Source organism: Artemia sp. Qi Xiang Cuo, chromosome 15 (genome assembly GCF_049724085.1).
Source record: "Artemia sp. Qi Xiang Cuo chromosome 15, ASM4972408v1, whole genome shotgun sequence".
Taxonomy (NCBI): Eukaryota; Metazoa; Arthropoda; class Branchiopoda; order Anostraca; family Artemiidae; genus Artemia; species Artemia sp. Qi Xiang Cuo.
In genome coordinates, this window is record NC_142808.1 from 43,407,979 (window position 1) to 43,421,889 (window position 13,911).

The following is a 13,911-nucleotide window of genomic DNA, read 5'->3' on the forward strand; positions in this document are numbered from 1 at the left end:
TAAGGCTTCTGAGACAAGTTTGATTTAAAGGTGGAATTTACAAAAAATTTAAACCGTTTTTTTTTGGGGGGGGGGATTCAAAGCCTTCCCATAAACTACGTAAGCTTTTTGGTCCTAATAACTACATGGGTATTTTCAACATTAATATATTCTATATTTTTTGCGATGAGCATGAAAAGCAGAATTTTTATTTTTGTACTTACAGCTTCATTCATTAGCGTTCATTATCAGAAACCGCTGATTTCTGGAGATGGTCCTTTTGTTCCCATTGGAGTACTGTAAACATCCATGTAAGGGTTTCGTAAAATGACGATTTCAACAGCGTACTTTTAAAAAGCGTTTGCTAATTTTCTGTCAAAGGTAGGATCATCAGGAGAACAAATTTTCCGTTCTTGTTATCATAGGCAGCGCACTAGCGCTGCCTAAGTAAAGAACGATATGGCCACAATGTGTTTTTTTTTTCTTCGACAGGCATTTCGTATTGAAGGAATCGTCGTAGAAACTTCGAAAAGTGCTCATTCGAGGGGCTAGTGCCCTTTTTCATAGTCGAAAGCGATTGGAGGGCAATTTCCCCCCCCCCCATCATTCCCCCAAACACATCCAACCAAAATTTTTAGATAGCAATTTTGTTCAGCGTAGATGATTTTCCGATAGAAAATAATTTTTGAGTAGGGCACTCCCCCACAACCCTCAGGGCAAGGGTTTTAAGTTATGCCCTGAGGGCATATAAGAACGATTTTGGCACATAAGTATCATTTATTATTTTTTTACTTTAGAGCAGGGCACTTCATGTGGAATGGGTCGTCGTAGAAACATCAAAAGGGGTTCATTCGATTGGAAATCGAGAGTTCTAGGGCCCTTTTTAATAGTCGAAAGTGATTGGAGGGCAAGTGTAGTGATTGGAGGGCAGCGTAGGCTAGTTGATTTCCAGATAGAAAATATGTTTTTGAGGAGAACACTCCCCAACATTCCTTGGGGCAAGGGTTTTAAGTTATGCCCTAGGGGCATATAAGGTTTTTATAGAAGGCGTTGTCGTAGAAACTTCAAAAAAGGCTCATTCGATTGGAAATTCAATGGGCTAGTGCACTTTTTCATAGTCGAAAGTGATTGGAGGGCAACTAGCCCCCCGACGCCCATCATTCCCCCAAAACACATCCAATAGAAATTTTTAGATAGCCATTTTGTTCAGCGTAATTGATTTTAAGATAGAAAATATATTTTTGAGGAGGACACGCCCCCACAACCCTCAGGGTAAGAGTTTTAAGTTATGCCCTGGGGGCATATAAGGTTTTTATAGAAGGCATTGTCGTAGAAACTTCAAAACAGGCTCATTCGAATGAAAATTCAGAGGGCTAGTGTCCTTTTAAATAGTCAAAAGTGATTGGAGGACAACTAGCCCCTTCCCCCATGCCCATCATTCCCCCAAACACATCCAATCGAAATTTTGAGATAGTCATTTTGTTCAGCGTAGGCTAGTTGATTTCCAGATAGAAAATGCGTTTTTGAGGAGAACTGTCCCCCACAACCCTTGGGGCAAGGGTTTTAAGTTATGCCCTGGGGGCATATAAGGTTTTTATAGAAGGCGTTGTCATAGAAACTTAAAAACAGGCTCATTCGATTGGAAATTCAAAGGGCTAGTACCCTTTTTAATAGTCGAAAGTGATTGGACGGCAACTAAACCCCCCGGGCCCATCATTCCCCAAAACACTTCCAATCAAAATTTTGAGTTCAGCTTAGTTGATTTCCAGATAGAAAATACGTTTTTGAGGAGGACACTCCCCCACAACCCTCAGGGCAAGGGTTTTAATTTAAAAACCGAGACTTATTTTTCAGGTGATCAGCTTTAAATGTTCCTCTGCCAGATAACCAAAATTACCTCACGGCTTATGTTGCGGGTTTGTGTGTCTGAGTCTACGTATTTGTATGTGTTTTTGTCTCTCTCGCTCTTTTTGTCTGTGTGTCTGGGCGGGTGTTTGTTTATTCCAATGCATGTCTTTCTCGGTTTGCGTGGCTGAATCTACGTATTTGAATGTGTTTTGTCTCTCTCACTCTTTTTGCCTGTGTCTCTTGGCGGGTGTTTGCTTATTCCAATGCATGTCTTTCTCGGTTTGTGTGTCTGAATCTACGTATTTGTATGTCTTTTTGTCTCTCTCAATCTTTTTGTCTGTGTGTCTGGGTGTGTGTTTGATTATTACAGTTCATGTCTTTCTCGGTTTGTGTGTCTGAATCTACGTATTTGTATGTGTTTTTGTCTCTCTCACTCTTTCTGTCTATGTGTCTAGGCGGGTGTTTGCTTATTCCAATGCATGACTTTCTCGGTTTGTGTTTCTGAATCTACGTATTTGTCTGTTTTTTTGTCTCTCTCGCTCTTTTTGCCTGTGAGTCTGGGCAGATGTTTGCTTATTCTATTGCACGTTTTTTTCGGTTTTTGTGTCTGAATCTACGTATTTATATGTGTTTTTGGCTCTCTCACTCTTTTTGTCTGTGTGTCTGGGCGATTGTTTGCTTATTTCAATCCATGTCTTTTTCGGTTTGTGTGTCTGAATCTACGTATTTGTATGTTTTTTTGTCTCTATCACTCGTTTTTTGGTCTGCGTATCTGGGCGGGTGTTTTCTTATGCCAATGCATGTCTTTCTTGGTTTGTGTGTCTGAATCTACGTATTTGTATGTGTTTTTGTCTCTCTCACTCTTTTTGATTGTGTGTCTGGGAGGGTGTTTGTTTATTCCAATGCATGTCTTTCCCTGCTTGTGTATCTGAATCTACTATTTGTATGTGTTTTTGTCTCTCTCACTCTTTTTGTCTGTGTGTCTCGAAGGATGTTTGCTTATTCCAATGCATGTCTTTCTCGGTTTGTGTCTGAATCTACGTATTTGTATGTGTTTTTGTCTCTCTCACTCTTTTTGTCTGTGTGTCTGGGTGGGTGTTTGCTTATTCCAATGCATGTCTTTCTCGATTAGTGTATCTGAATCTACGTATTTATATGTGTTTTTGTCTCTCTCACTCTTTTTGTCTGTGTGTCTGGGCGGTTGTTTGCTTATTTCAATGCATGTCTTTCTCGGTTTGTGTGTCTGAATCTATGTATTTGTATGTTTTTTTGTCTCTATCACTCGTTTTTTTGTCTGCGTATCTGGGCGGGTGTTTTCTTATGCCACTGCATGTCTTTCTCGGTTTGTGTGTCTGAATCTACGCATTTGTATGTGTTTTTGTCTCTCTCACTCTTTTTGTTTGTGTGTCTGGGTGGGTGTTTGTTTATTCCAATGCATGTCTTTCTCTGTTTGTGTATCTGAATCTACTATTTGTATGTGTTTTTGTGGCTCTCACTCTTTTTGTCTGTGTGTCTGGGACGATGTTTGCTTATTCCAATGCATGTCTTTCTCGGTTTGTGTGTCTGAATCTACGTATTTGTATGTGTTTTTGTCTCTCTCACTCTTTTTATCTGTGTGTCTGGGTGGGTGTTTGCTTATTCCAATGCATGTCTTTCTCGGTTAGTGCGTCTGAATCTACGTATTTGTATGTGTTTTTGTCTCTCTCACTCTTTTTGTCTGTGTGTCTGGGTGGGTGTTTGCTTATTCCATTGCATGTCTTTCTATTTGTATATGTTTTTGTCTCTCTCACTCTTTTTGTCTTTGTGTCTGGGCGGGTGTTTGCTTATTCCAATGCATGTCTTTTTCGGTTTGTGTGTCTGAATCTACTATTTGTATGTGTTTTTGTCTCTTTCACTCTTTTTGTCTGTGTGTCTGGGTGGTTGTTTGCTTATTTCAATGCATGTCTTTCTATTTGTATGTGTTTTTGTCTCTCTCACTTTTTTTGTCTTTGTGTCTGGGCGGTTGTTTGCTTATTCCAATACATGTCTTTCTCGGTTTGTGTGTCTGAATCTACGTATTTGTATGTTTTTTTGTCTCTCTCACTCTTTTTGTCTGTGTGTCTGGGCGGGTGTTTGCTTATTCCAATGCATATCTTTCTCAGTTTGTGTGTCTGAATCTACTATTTGTATGTGTTTTTGTCTCTATCACAATTTTTGTCTGTGTGTCTGGGTGGGTGTTTGCTTATTCCATTGCATGTCTTTCTATTTGTATGTGTTTTTGTCTCTTTCACTGTTTTTGCCTGCGTGCCGGGGTGGTTGTTTGCTTATTCCAATGCACGTCTTGCTCGGTATGTGTGTATGAATCTACGCTTTTTTAAGTGTTTTGTCTCTCTCACTCTTTTTGTCTGTGTCCCTGGGCGGGTGTTTGCTTATTCCAATGCATAATCTTTCTCTGTTTGTGTGTCTGAATCTACTATTTGTATGTGCTTTTTTCTCTCTCACTCTTTTTGCCTGTGTGTCTGGGCGGGATTTTGCTTATTCCGATGCATGTCTTTCTCGGTTTGTGTGTCTGAATCTACGTATGTGTATGTGTTTTTTTCTCTCTCTCTCTCTCTTTTTGCCTGTGTGTCTGGGCGGTTGTTTGCTTATTTCAATGCAAGTCTTTCTATTTGTATGTGTCTTTGTCGCTCTCACTCTTTTTGTCTGTGTGTCTGGGAAGTTGTTTTTTTATTCCAATGCATATCTTTCTCGGTATGAGTGTCTGAATCTAAGTTTCGTATATGTTTTTCTCTCTCTCATTCTTTTTGCCCGGGTGTCTGGGTGGTTGTTTAATTATTCCAAGTATTATCTGTCTTTGTTTATAGCTCGGAATCCACGTATTTGTATATTTTTTAGTCTATCTCACTCTTTTTGTCTGTGTGTCTGGGCGGGTGTTTGCTTATTTCAATGCAAGTCTTTCTCGGTTTGTGTGTCTGAATCTACGTGTTTTTATGTGTTTTTGTCCTTCTCACTCTTTTTGTCTGTGTGTCTGGGCGGGTGTATGCTTATTCCAATACATTTATTTCTCGGTTTGTGTGTCTGAATCTACGTATTTGTATGTTTTTGTCTTTCTCACTCTTTTTGTCTGTGTGTCTGGGTGGGTGTTTGCTTATTCCAATGCATTTCTTTCTCGGTTTGTGTGTCTGAATCTACTATTTGTATGTGTTTTTGTCTCTCTCACTCTTTTTGTCTGTGTGTCTTGGTGGGTGTTTGCTTAGTCCAATGTATGTCTTTCTCGGTTTGTGTGTCTATTTCTACTATTTGTATGTGTTTTTGTCTCTCTCAATCTTTTTGTCAGTGTGTCTGGGCGGGTGTTTGCTTATTCCAATGCATGTGTTTCTCGGTTTTTGTTTCTGAATCTACTATTTGTATGTGTTTTTGTTTCTCTCACTCTTTTTGTCTGTGTGTCTGGGCGGGTGTTTGCTTATTCCAATGCATGCCTTTCTCGGTTTGTGTGTCTGAATCTGAATAATTGAGGGTGGCGCGGTTATAAATTTACTTCACTCCCTATTGCTGTGGCGCAGGCCTTAATGGCACAATCTTTAGCGCCATAAGCGGCGCTATCGGAGAACTTATATGGTGTAAGTTCGCGGCTTTCAAGCATAATATTACATTTGACGCGGTCAATATTTATGACCACAATAAAGCCCAGTCCTTTCTTTTATAGCCACAAAATTTCTTTATCACTGCAACTGGCACAGCCAGAAATTGGAGGAAAACTTGCGAACTAATTAGGCTATAAAACTTCGCAATTTAAATTTAATTATTGGAGAGATACAGACATATAAGTAAAGTGATTAGGCCTATAACTTCTAAGCTACTACAGGAAACCCTTTAAAATATCTCATAGGAGATAATAGCCTCCCCAAAAATAGGTTAAGTTAAATAATAAATTTATTTTGAGTTTATTCAAACGCAAAAAAAAAATGTCGGAAGACCTAAGCGATTTATTAATGGCTCAAAAGTTGGTCGTGTAAAATATAGAAATAGCAAAGTCTATCCTGGAATACAGTGTTCAATAAGATATTTACGAATTTAATATCCAATTGGCCTAGTTTGCAGAACGAACAAAAACAGAGCTAGAAACGTTAGTCGACATGCTTCTATTACGATTAAAAGGCCAGGCCTTAACCTTTCTAAAACAGATTGAACATACTATAGGCGATGACGCCAACTTGCCAATAAATACGGTGGACAAATTGTTAAAAGCATTTAAAGACAGATTTATCGAAACCAGTTCCATAAATAAATTAAAACAAGGAATGATGTGCTTTGACTATTCACAAAATATAAGAGAATATCTTGATCATATACGAATTTCGGTAGAGGCAAAATACGGAAGAGTTTCAGGACAACTGTATGAAAAAGTCATACTACATACCTTTTTGCAAGGGCTACCCCCAAAACTATATAGAATGGTAATATCCAAAAATATTCGGTCGTTGGATCTTGCAGTTCAGGAGGTAGAGCGTTTGATCAAAGTTGATACGATGGTCGCATATCACAGTAAAACAAAAATAAATAGCCTAGGCGATTCAAACGCGAGCCTAATCTTCAAGGGCGATTAGGCATCTCCCAAATTCTTTTCAAGGGATAACTCCCAAGTACCACAAAGTAACCAAACGCAAGAACTCTCTTGGCAGAAAACAGTACGTTTACAGCCTGTCAAACAATCCAGTTACGAAAATAACCCTACAATAATAAGGTGCTATATTTGTAATCGTGTTGGGCGTATCGCGAAAGAGTGCCATTATGTCCCCTACCGCATACCAAGAATTGCTGTCGGCAGTAGGCGAAATTATGGCAACCATTTGTTCGGAAGAACAAATTTTAGCGCCGGTGGTGCACTTGGCTATAGCCAGGGAAGATTGCGCTAATCATGTATGTGTTTTTGTCTCTCTCACTCTTTGTCTTTCTGTCTGGGCGGGTGTTTACTTATTCCAATGCATGTCTTTCTCGGTTTGTGGTATCTGAATCTACGTATTTGAATGTGTTTTTGTCTCTCTCAATCTTTTTGCCTGTGTGTCTGGGTGGGTGTTTGCTTATTCTAATGCATGTCTTTCTCGGTTTGTGTGTCTGAATCTACTATTTGTATGTGTTTTTATCTCTCCCAATCTTTTTGTCTCTGTGTCTGGGCGGGTGTTTGGTTATTCCAATGCATGGGTTTCTCAGTGTGTGTGTCTGAATATACTATTTGTATGTGTTTTTGTCTCTCTCACTCTTTTTGTCTGTGTGTCTGAGCGGGTGTTTGCTTATTCCAATGCACTTCTTTCTCGGTTTGTGTGTCTGAATCTACGTATTTGTGTGTGTTTTTGTCTCTCTCACTCTTTTTGTCTTTTTGTCTTGGCGGATGTTTGCTTATTCCAATGCATGTCTTTCTCGGTTTGTGTGTCTGAATCTACGTATTTGTATGTGTTTTTGTCTCTCTCTATCTTTTTGCCTGTGTGTCTGGGTGGGTGTTTGCTTATCCCAATGCATGTCTTTCACGGTTTGTGTGTCTGAATCTACTATTTGTATGTGTTTTTGTCTCTCTCAATCTTTTTGTCTGTGGGTCTGGGCGGGTGTTTGGTTATTCCAATGTACGTGTTTCTCGGTTTGTGTGTCTGAATCTACTATTTGTATGTGTTTTTCTCTCTCTCTCATTCTTTTTGCCTGTGTGTCTGGGCGGGTGTTTGCTTATTCCAATGCATGTCTTTCACGGTTTGTTTGTCTGAATCTACGAATTTGTATGTGTTTTTGTCTCTCTCACTCTTTTTGTCTTTGTGTCTGGGCGGGTGTTTACTTATTCCAATGCATGTCTTTCTCGGTTCGTGTGTCTGAATCTACGTATTTGAATGTGTTTTTGTCTCTCTCAATCTTTTTGCCTGTGTGTCTGGGTGGGTGTTTGGTTATTCCAATGCACGTGTTTCTCGGTTCGTGTGTCTGAATTTACTATTTGTATGTGTTTTTGTCACTCACACTCTTTTTGTCTGTGTATCTGGGTGGGTGTTTGCTTATTCCAATGCATGTCTTTCTCGGTTTGTGTGTCTGAATCTACTATTTGTATGTGTTTTTGTGTCTCTCACTCTTTTTGACTGTTTGTCTTGGCGGTTGTTTGCTTATTTCAATGCATGTCTTTCTTGATTTTTGTGTCTGAATCCACGTATTTGTATGTTTTTTTGTCTCTCTCAATCTTTTTGCCTGTGTTTCTGGGTGGGTGCTTGCTTATTCCAATGCATGTCTTTCTCGGTATGTGTATCTGAATCTACGTATTTGTATGTGTTTTTGTCTCTCTCGCTCTTTTTGCCATTGTGTCTGGGTGGGTGTTTTCTTATTCCAATGCATGTCTTTCTCGGTTTGTGTGTCTGAATCTACTATTTGTATGAGTTTTTGTCTCTCTCAATCTTTTTGTCTGGGTGTCTGGGCGGGTGTTTGGTTATTCCAATGCACGTGTTTCTCGGTTCGTGTGTCTGAATCTACTATTTGTATGTGTTTTTTTCTCTCTCACTCTTTTTGTCTGTGTGTCTGGGCGGGTGTTTGCTTATTCCAATGCATTTCTTTCTCGGTTTGTGTGTCTGAATCTACTATTTGTATGTTTTTTTGTCTCTCTCACTCTTTTTGTCTGTGTGTCTGGGCGGTTATTTGTTTATTTCAATGCATGTCTTTCTCGGTTTGTGTGTCTGAATCTACGTATTTGTATGTGTTTTTGTCTCTGTCACTCTTTTTGTCTTTGTTTCTGGGTGGGTGTTTGCTTATTCCAATGCATGTCTTTCTCGGTTTTTGTGTCTTAATCTACGTATTTGTATGTGTTTTTGTCTCTCTCACTCTTTTTGCCTGTGTTTCTGGGTGGGTGTTTGCTTATTCCAAAACATGTCTTTCTCGGATTTGTGTGTCTGAATCTACGTACTTGTATATGTTTTTGTCTCTCTCACTCTTTGGTCCTTTTCGTTTGGGCGTGTTTTACCTTTTTGCAGTTAATGTATGTCTTCGTTCCTGTCTCTGAAGCTACTGAGTTTCTTTCGTTTTTTTCTCTCTAACTCTTTTTGTCGGTTTTTTAGGGATGGTGCTTGCTTATTCAACTACATATCTGTCTCGGTTTGTGTCTCTGAATCTACTATTTGTATGTGTTTTTCTCTCTCTCACTCTTTTTGTCTGTGTGTCTGGGCGGTTGTTTGCTTATTTCAATGCATGTCTTTCTGGGTTTGTGTGTCTGAATCTACGTATTTGTAAGTGTTTTTGTCTCTCTCACTCTTTTTGCCTGTGTGTATGGGCGGGTGTTTGCTTATTCCAATTAAATGTGAATTTTTTACGTTTTTAAGAATGTTTCATGTCATTCTAAGAGATATAAAAAAAAGTTGAAAAAATACCATGTTAAAAAATTAAAAACTTCAAAAAAGTATAAAAAAATTGGGGGGGGGGGGCAAAAAGTTGTGGAGGGGGCCAAAAAGTTGGGGAAGGGCCTTCAAGGTTGGGTATAGGGAGCCTTGGGAGGTTGAGGTCCTTGATGCTTAGGGTCATTGAAAGTTGCGAGCCTTGATGCTTCAAACCTATCATCACCTTACTACTTGATTTCTAAGGATTTCTAAGGATTTTTCTGATTTTCATCATTAAAATTCCTTTCTGGCCATCAACAACTCAATTAGCATCAATTTTTTAGTATGTTAGTTTGTCAGAATATATTTTATATTGACAACACTGCTCGATTGGTATTTGTGTATTATACCGCAAACAATTGGGAAGTAGAGCTAGGTCAACTCACAAGGTCATCTTGACATCAATGGCTCTATTACTTTCAACTTTTAAGCATACTCCATTGCTAAAAACAATATTTTATATCGTCCACATTCCATATTGTGTACATGTCTATTATAGCGACCACAGAGTTTTACCCCAAATCATCCTCCAAAATGACCATTAATTTGTTTCGCCCAAATAATTCCTAAAATGTCAATTAATTTGTTTCGCCCAAATAATCCCCTAAAAGTAATTTCTGAATGTTTTTTGTTTTGGCATCCCTGCGCTGTCACATTTAAAATGCCCAGGAAACAGTTCCCGTGTTAAATATATTCAATCTCTCTGTATCTCGTTTGAATTTCTGAAAAATTATCTATGTTGTCCTAGTTACACTATTAAGGCTTCGAAAGAATTCCAGAATTTATCTCTCAGACCAAAGAAAATGAAGCCTTTTAGTTTCTTAATTCCCCTCATGATAAAGTAGAATTCCCCTTTAGATTTCCATCATTGGCGATTACATAAATCAATTTCCTAGAAATATGGATTCCCGTCTCTAAATTTCCGTCAGTATACCAAACATCTCTGATTGGCCTAGAAAGGGATATGGTCTTGTTCGTAAAGGGATTGTAGCTCTCTGATTGGTTGAATCTTGTTCGTATCGGAATGGTGACCCCCTCCTTACTACTGCTGACCTTGCCCACCCCGTTCCATTAAAAAAAAAATCATCGAGAAAAATACACACAGAAAACATATTATAGTTTCAGTGCTTTCATATCACAGTCAATCACAACCAATATAAAAAAATCTAGTTCTAATTAGTTCAATTAATATCAATTTGTTGTAAGTTCAAACAAGCACTTGTGTACGAAATAGATCTTAACATGACAGTGTTCTGCTTACCTCATTTAAAACTTTTACGTCTGTCTCTTCAAGAGCAAGATCTAGTACCTTCCTACTTATTGACTCTGTCCAGAGATTGAATCTGGAATTCAGTGAAAACAAATTAGGACAATAATTAATAAACATAAATTCCAGAGAAGATACATAAGAAAGAGATAAAAAATTTAAATACGTTTACAGAGAAATAAATTGAAAGGAATAAATTTGAAGAAAGGAAGAGAAAACATTTAAGAAATAGAAAATGAAATATAAATAACAATAAATTCCTATTTCCTGTGCCGTATAGCACTTCATCCTGGTGCTCTCCACTTCAAATTTGCAGAAAAAACGATATGAAACAAATGCCTGTGAAACAAGCCTGTAATCATTACCTTACGAGCATCCAGTGGGACCGAGGCGAAGAAAAAGAAAAAAAGACACCAGTGCTATAAAAGATTTTCTTTTTGTTGTTAAATGAGCTTAAACTTTAATTAACTTAATGAGCTTAATTTAATAAACATAATGAACTTAATTTCTTTTTTGTGGATGAACTTAAATCCCATGTTGATTGTTTTTTTACTATGACGGTTCCGATGGTATTTTCATTATTTTTATGTCGTACCATTTACAAGGGCTTTCAGGATCCTTATTAAAATGGTTGAAAATTCCTTCTCAGGATAAGCTATATCCAGATAAGATATATTTTTAGACGTTTAGATGATATATTTTTAGGGAGTCATGAACTTGCTTCCGCTGTGTTAACATCTAATTGGTGTTTTCACTCTTTCTATTTGACAGTCGAAATTCCCTGTTTGTAACTTGAACATTTACTGACCGTGCATGTCCCTGGACTTTCCTAAGTCATATTAGTGACCTTGTTTCTTGTTAATTAGATAATAGGATTTGTATTATAGTTTTGAACAGTGAAAGAAATCAGAGGTGAGGTTTTTAATTCCAAATAGCTCATGTCTGACAAAAAGAAACCTCTTGAAAAAGACTTGGATGTCTGACCTTTCCTGCCCTCAAAAAGAAACTTAACTACAACCCCTTGAATCCTATGTCTAAATCAACCACACATCTTAAGGGGATACAAGCCCTAAACATCCTTCAAGCTAAAAGTACTGGTGAAACCCCTGGCAAAAAAAGAAAAATGATGCAATTAGATCACCCCCTGAAGAACCCCAACCTGAGAATATATCACTCCCTGATGATTCCCTACCAATTGAATCAGTACCTAGCTCTTTAGATCAGCCGTACTATTACATTGTGACCATCAAGAAAACCAATGGTCAACCATTGAGATCGGTTAATGCCTATATTTCTACTAGCTAACTCAAGTTTTGAAGTAGTTTTCCTGAAAGACGGTCTGATAGATCTTTATTTTACCTCTCACAAGGCCGTGGATTCAGTCCCTTCAAGGTCCAAGGAACTAATCGTTGAGCGTTCCAGAATCTTTGTCACTTCAAAAGAAGTAGAAAAGTCGTATAAATACGTGATTTATGGTGTTGACACCGGTATACCAATACAGGAATTTACAGCTGAACTAATTGATTCTTCGGGTCATCCCGTCCAAACAACAACATCCACAAGACACAGCTTGAAAAATGATGGTAATCTTATACCCAAAGCCCCTACAATGCACAATTTTGCCTAGCTCATGGTCATAGCAAAAATAATTGTAAACAATCACTCCAATCATATCAAAAATGTGGTAAACCTAGCCACGTTACAGAAAATTGCACCGAGAAAGACGCCTACTGTAAAACTTTTAATAATAAGGGGCACACGGCACTTGAGAAGCAACTTTATCCGGCTTATCACAAGAGAGCCGAGATCCTCCGAACCTCTGTGAGATTGAACTTGCCCTACTCCATCGTAGCCGTTACAATCCCTAGACAACCAACTCCAAGTCGACCTTTAAATAGCCAAACTGAAGTTTCAAAGAACCAGAGGAAACAGGTCCCCTCCCCAATAGATAAAGGCCTCTCATTTATCCAATGTTCCACTCAATTTCCTCTACTTAACGCCAAATCGCCGCCTTCCCCTTCCCAACTTCCAGTTTTATCGCATCCACAAGTTATTCATCATTATAATCAAGAATGGCAAAGGTTAGCCACATACCTCGCAGTTTCCCATCTTATCGAGGTTGGCAGTGAACCGGTTGAACTGCAAAATATCCTTAAAAAAAAGGCCATTACTACGCTCTTAGGAGAGGAAATCTCGCAAAAAGCTGTGGTCCAACTTTTATTCTTCAAAGAAGGCATGGAACGCCATTCTAACTCATCATTTCCTACGATCCCAACTTTTACCAAGTCCACCAGAAATTTGAAAGAATCACCAGCACCTGAAACGATGGTAGAAGCCCCAAGCCATAGCAAAATAAAGAAAAAACAAAAAAAAGCCTACCAACACATTAACACAGAAATTGTAACACAATAACACAGAAAAGCGAGAAAATACCCAACAAGAATACCTGCCGACTAATTAATGTGTGACTTTTCGTTTTTAACTAATTTATCCCTTTCTAATAACATTGCTTTTAATTATTCTGATATAAAAAGTAACCAGTATGTCAACTCTATAAGTAGCCCTGATGATACTTTAACTCATGCTAATTGTAAATACCTTGATATTATCGATTTTGCTACCAATGTGAAGCCAAAACTAGTCAATAATAATTCCCTTAATGTTTTTTGTTTCAGAAGCATCCGGGATAAGTGGTTCAAGTTTAAAGATTTAATTTCATTCAATGGTGTCTGCCCTTTTGACATAATAGGATTAACAGAGACATGGCTTTCCGATAATAATGACATTAGCGATTTTTTACTCCCTGGTTACCAAATAATCCATATGCCTAGGAGATAGACAAAGTGTTCTGGGGGTATCTCACTTTACATCTGTTCGAATGTAAATTTTACCAGGCTATCAGAGTGCGAATCTATTTTCTCTACACAAATAAATCTCAGATGTATTTATACAATTATTGTTAACATAGTTATCGGCCAAAATTCCTATATACTCTCCTTGTTTTATAAACCTCCTCCTTTTCCGACCTCATGTTTTTGTAATCTGTTCGATGATTTCTCTAATTTTATTAATCTACCCCATGAAAAGGCAATAGTTCCTGGGGACTTTAATTGTAACCTACTCAATGTTAATAAAAATATTGAATCTGACACTTTTTTTGAATCAGTAACCGCGAGTGGTCTTCTACCCACAATTTTTTTCCCCGGTAGAGTTGATCCTGTGAGATCAACTTCAGCATTAATTGATAACATTTTTGTATCTACTTCCCTGGAAAATGACCTGTCCTCTAATATAATATTTTCGGATCTGTCAGACCATTTTCCTATTTACTTGTCACTACCTTCGCAACCCCTACCTCTACGCTCTAAAATTAATATCCCAACACGTACTAGAAATTACAGCTCTGCAAATATAACCCATTTTATTGATTGCCTAAGAACCAGTGAC

The 13,911-nt window shown here is 38.0% G+C and overlaps 1 protein-coding gene across 1 annotated transcript in view; it reads right to left on the reverse strand.

Moving 5' to 3' along the window:
• LOC148943695 (voltage-dependent calcium channel subunit alpha-2/delta-1-like) overlaps positions 1 to 13,911 on the reverse strand; it is a 193,288-nt gene that overhangs the window by 174,045 nt on the left and 5,332 nt on the right. Inside the window, exon 2 of the mRNA XM_089101204.1 lies at positions 10,459 to 10,540. Within this exon, the coding sequence (XP_088957330.1) occupies positions 10,459 to 10,540 (82 nt within the window). The remainder of the gene's footprint in view (positions 1 to 10,458; positions 10,541 to 13,911) is intronic.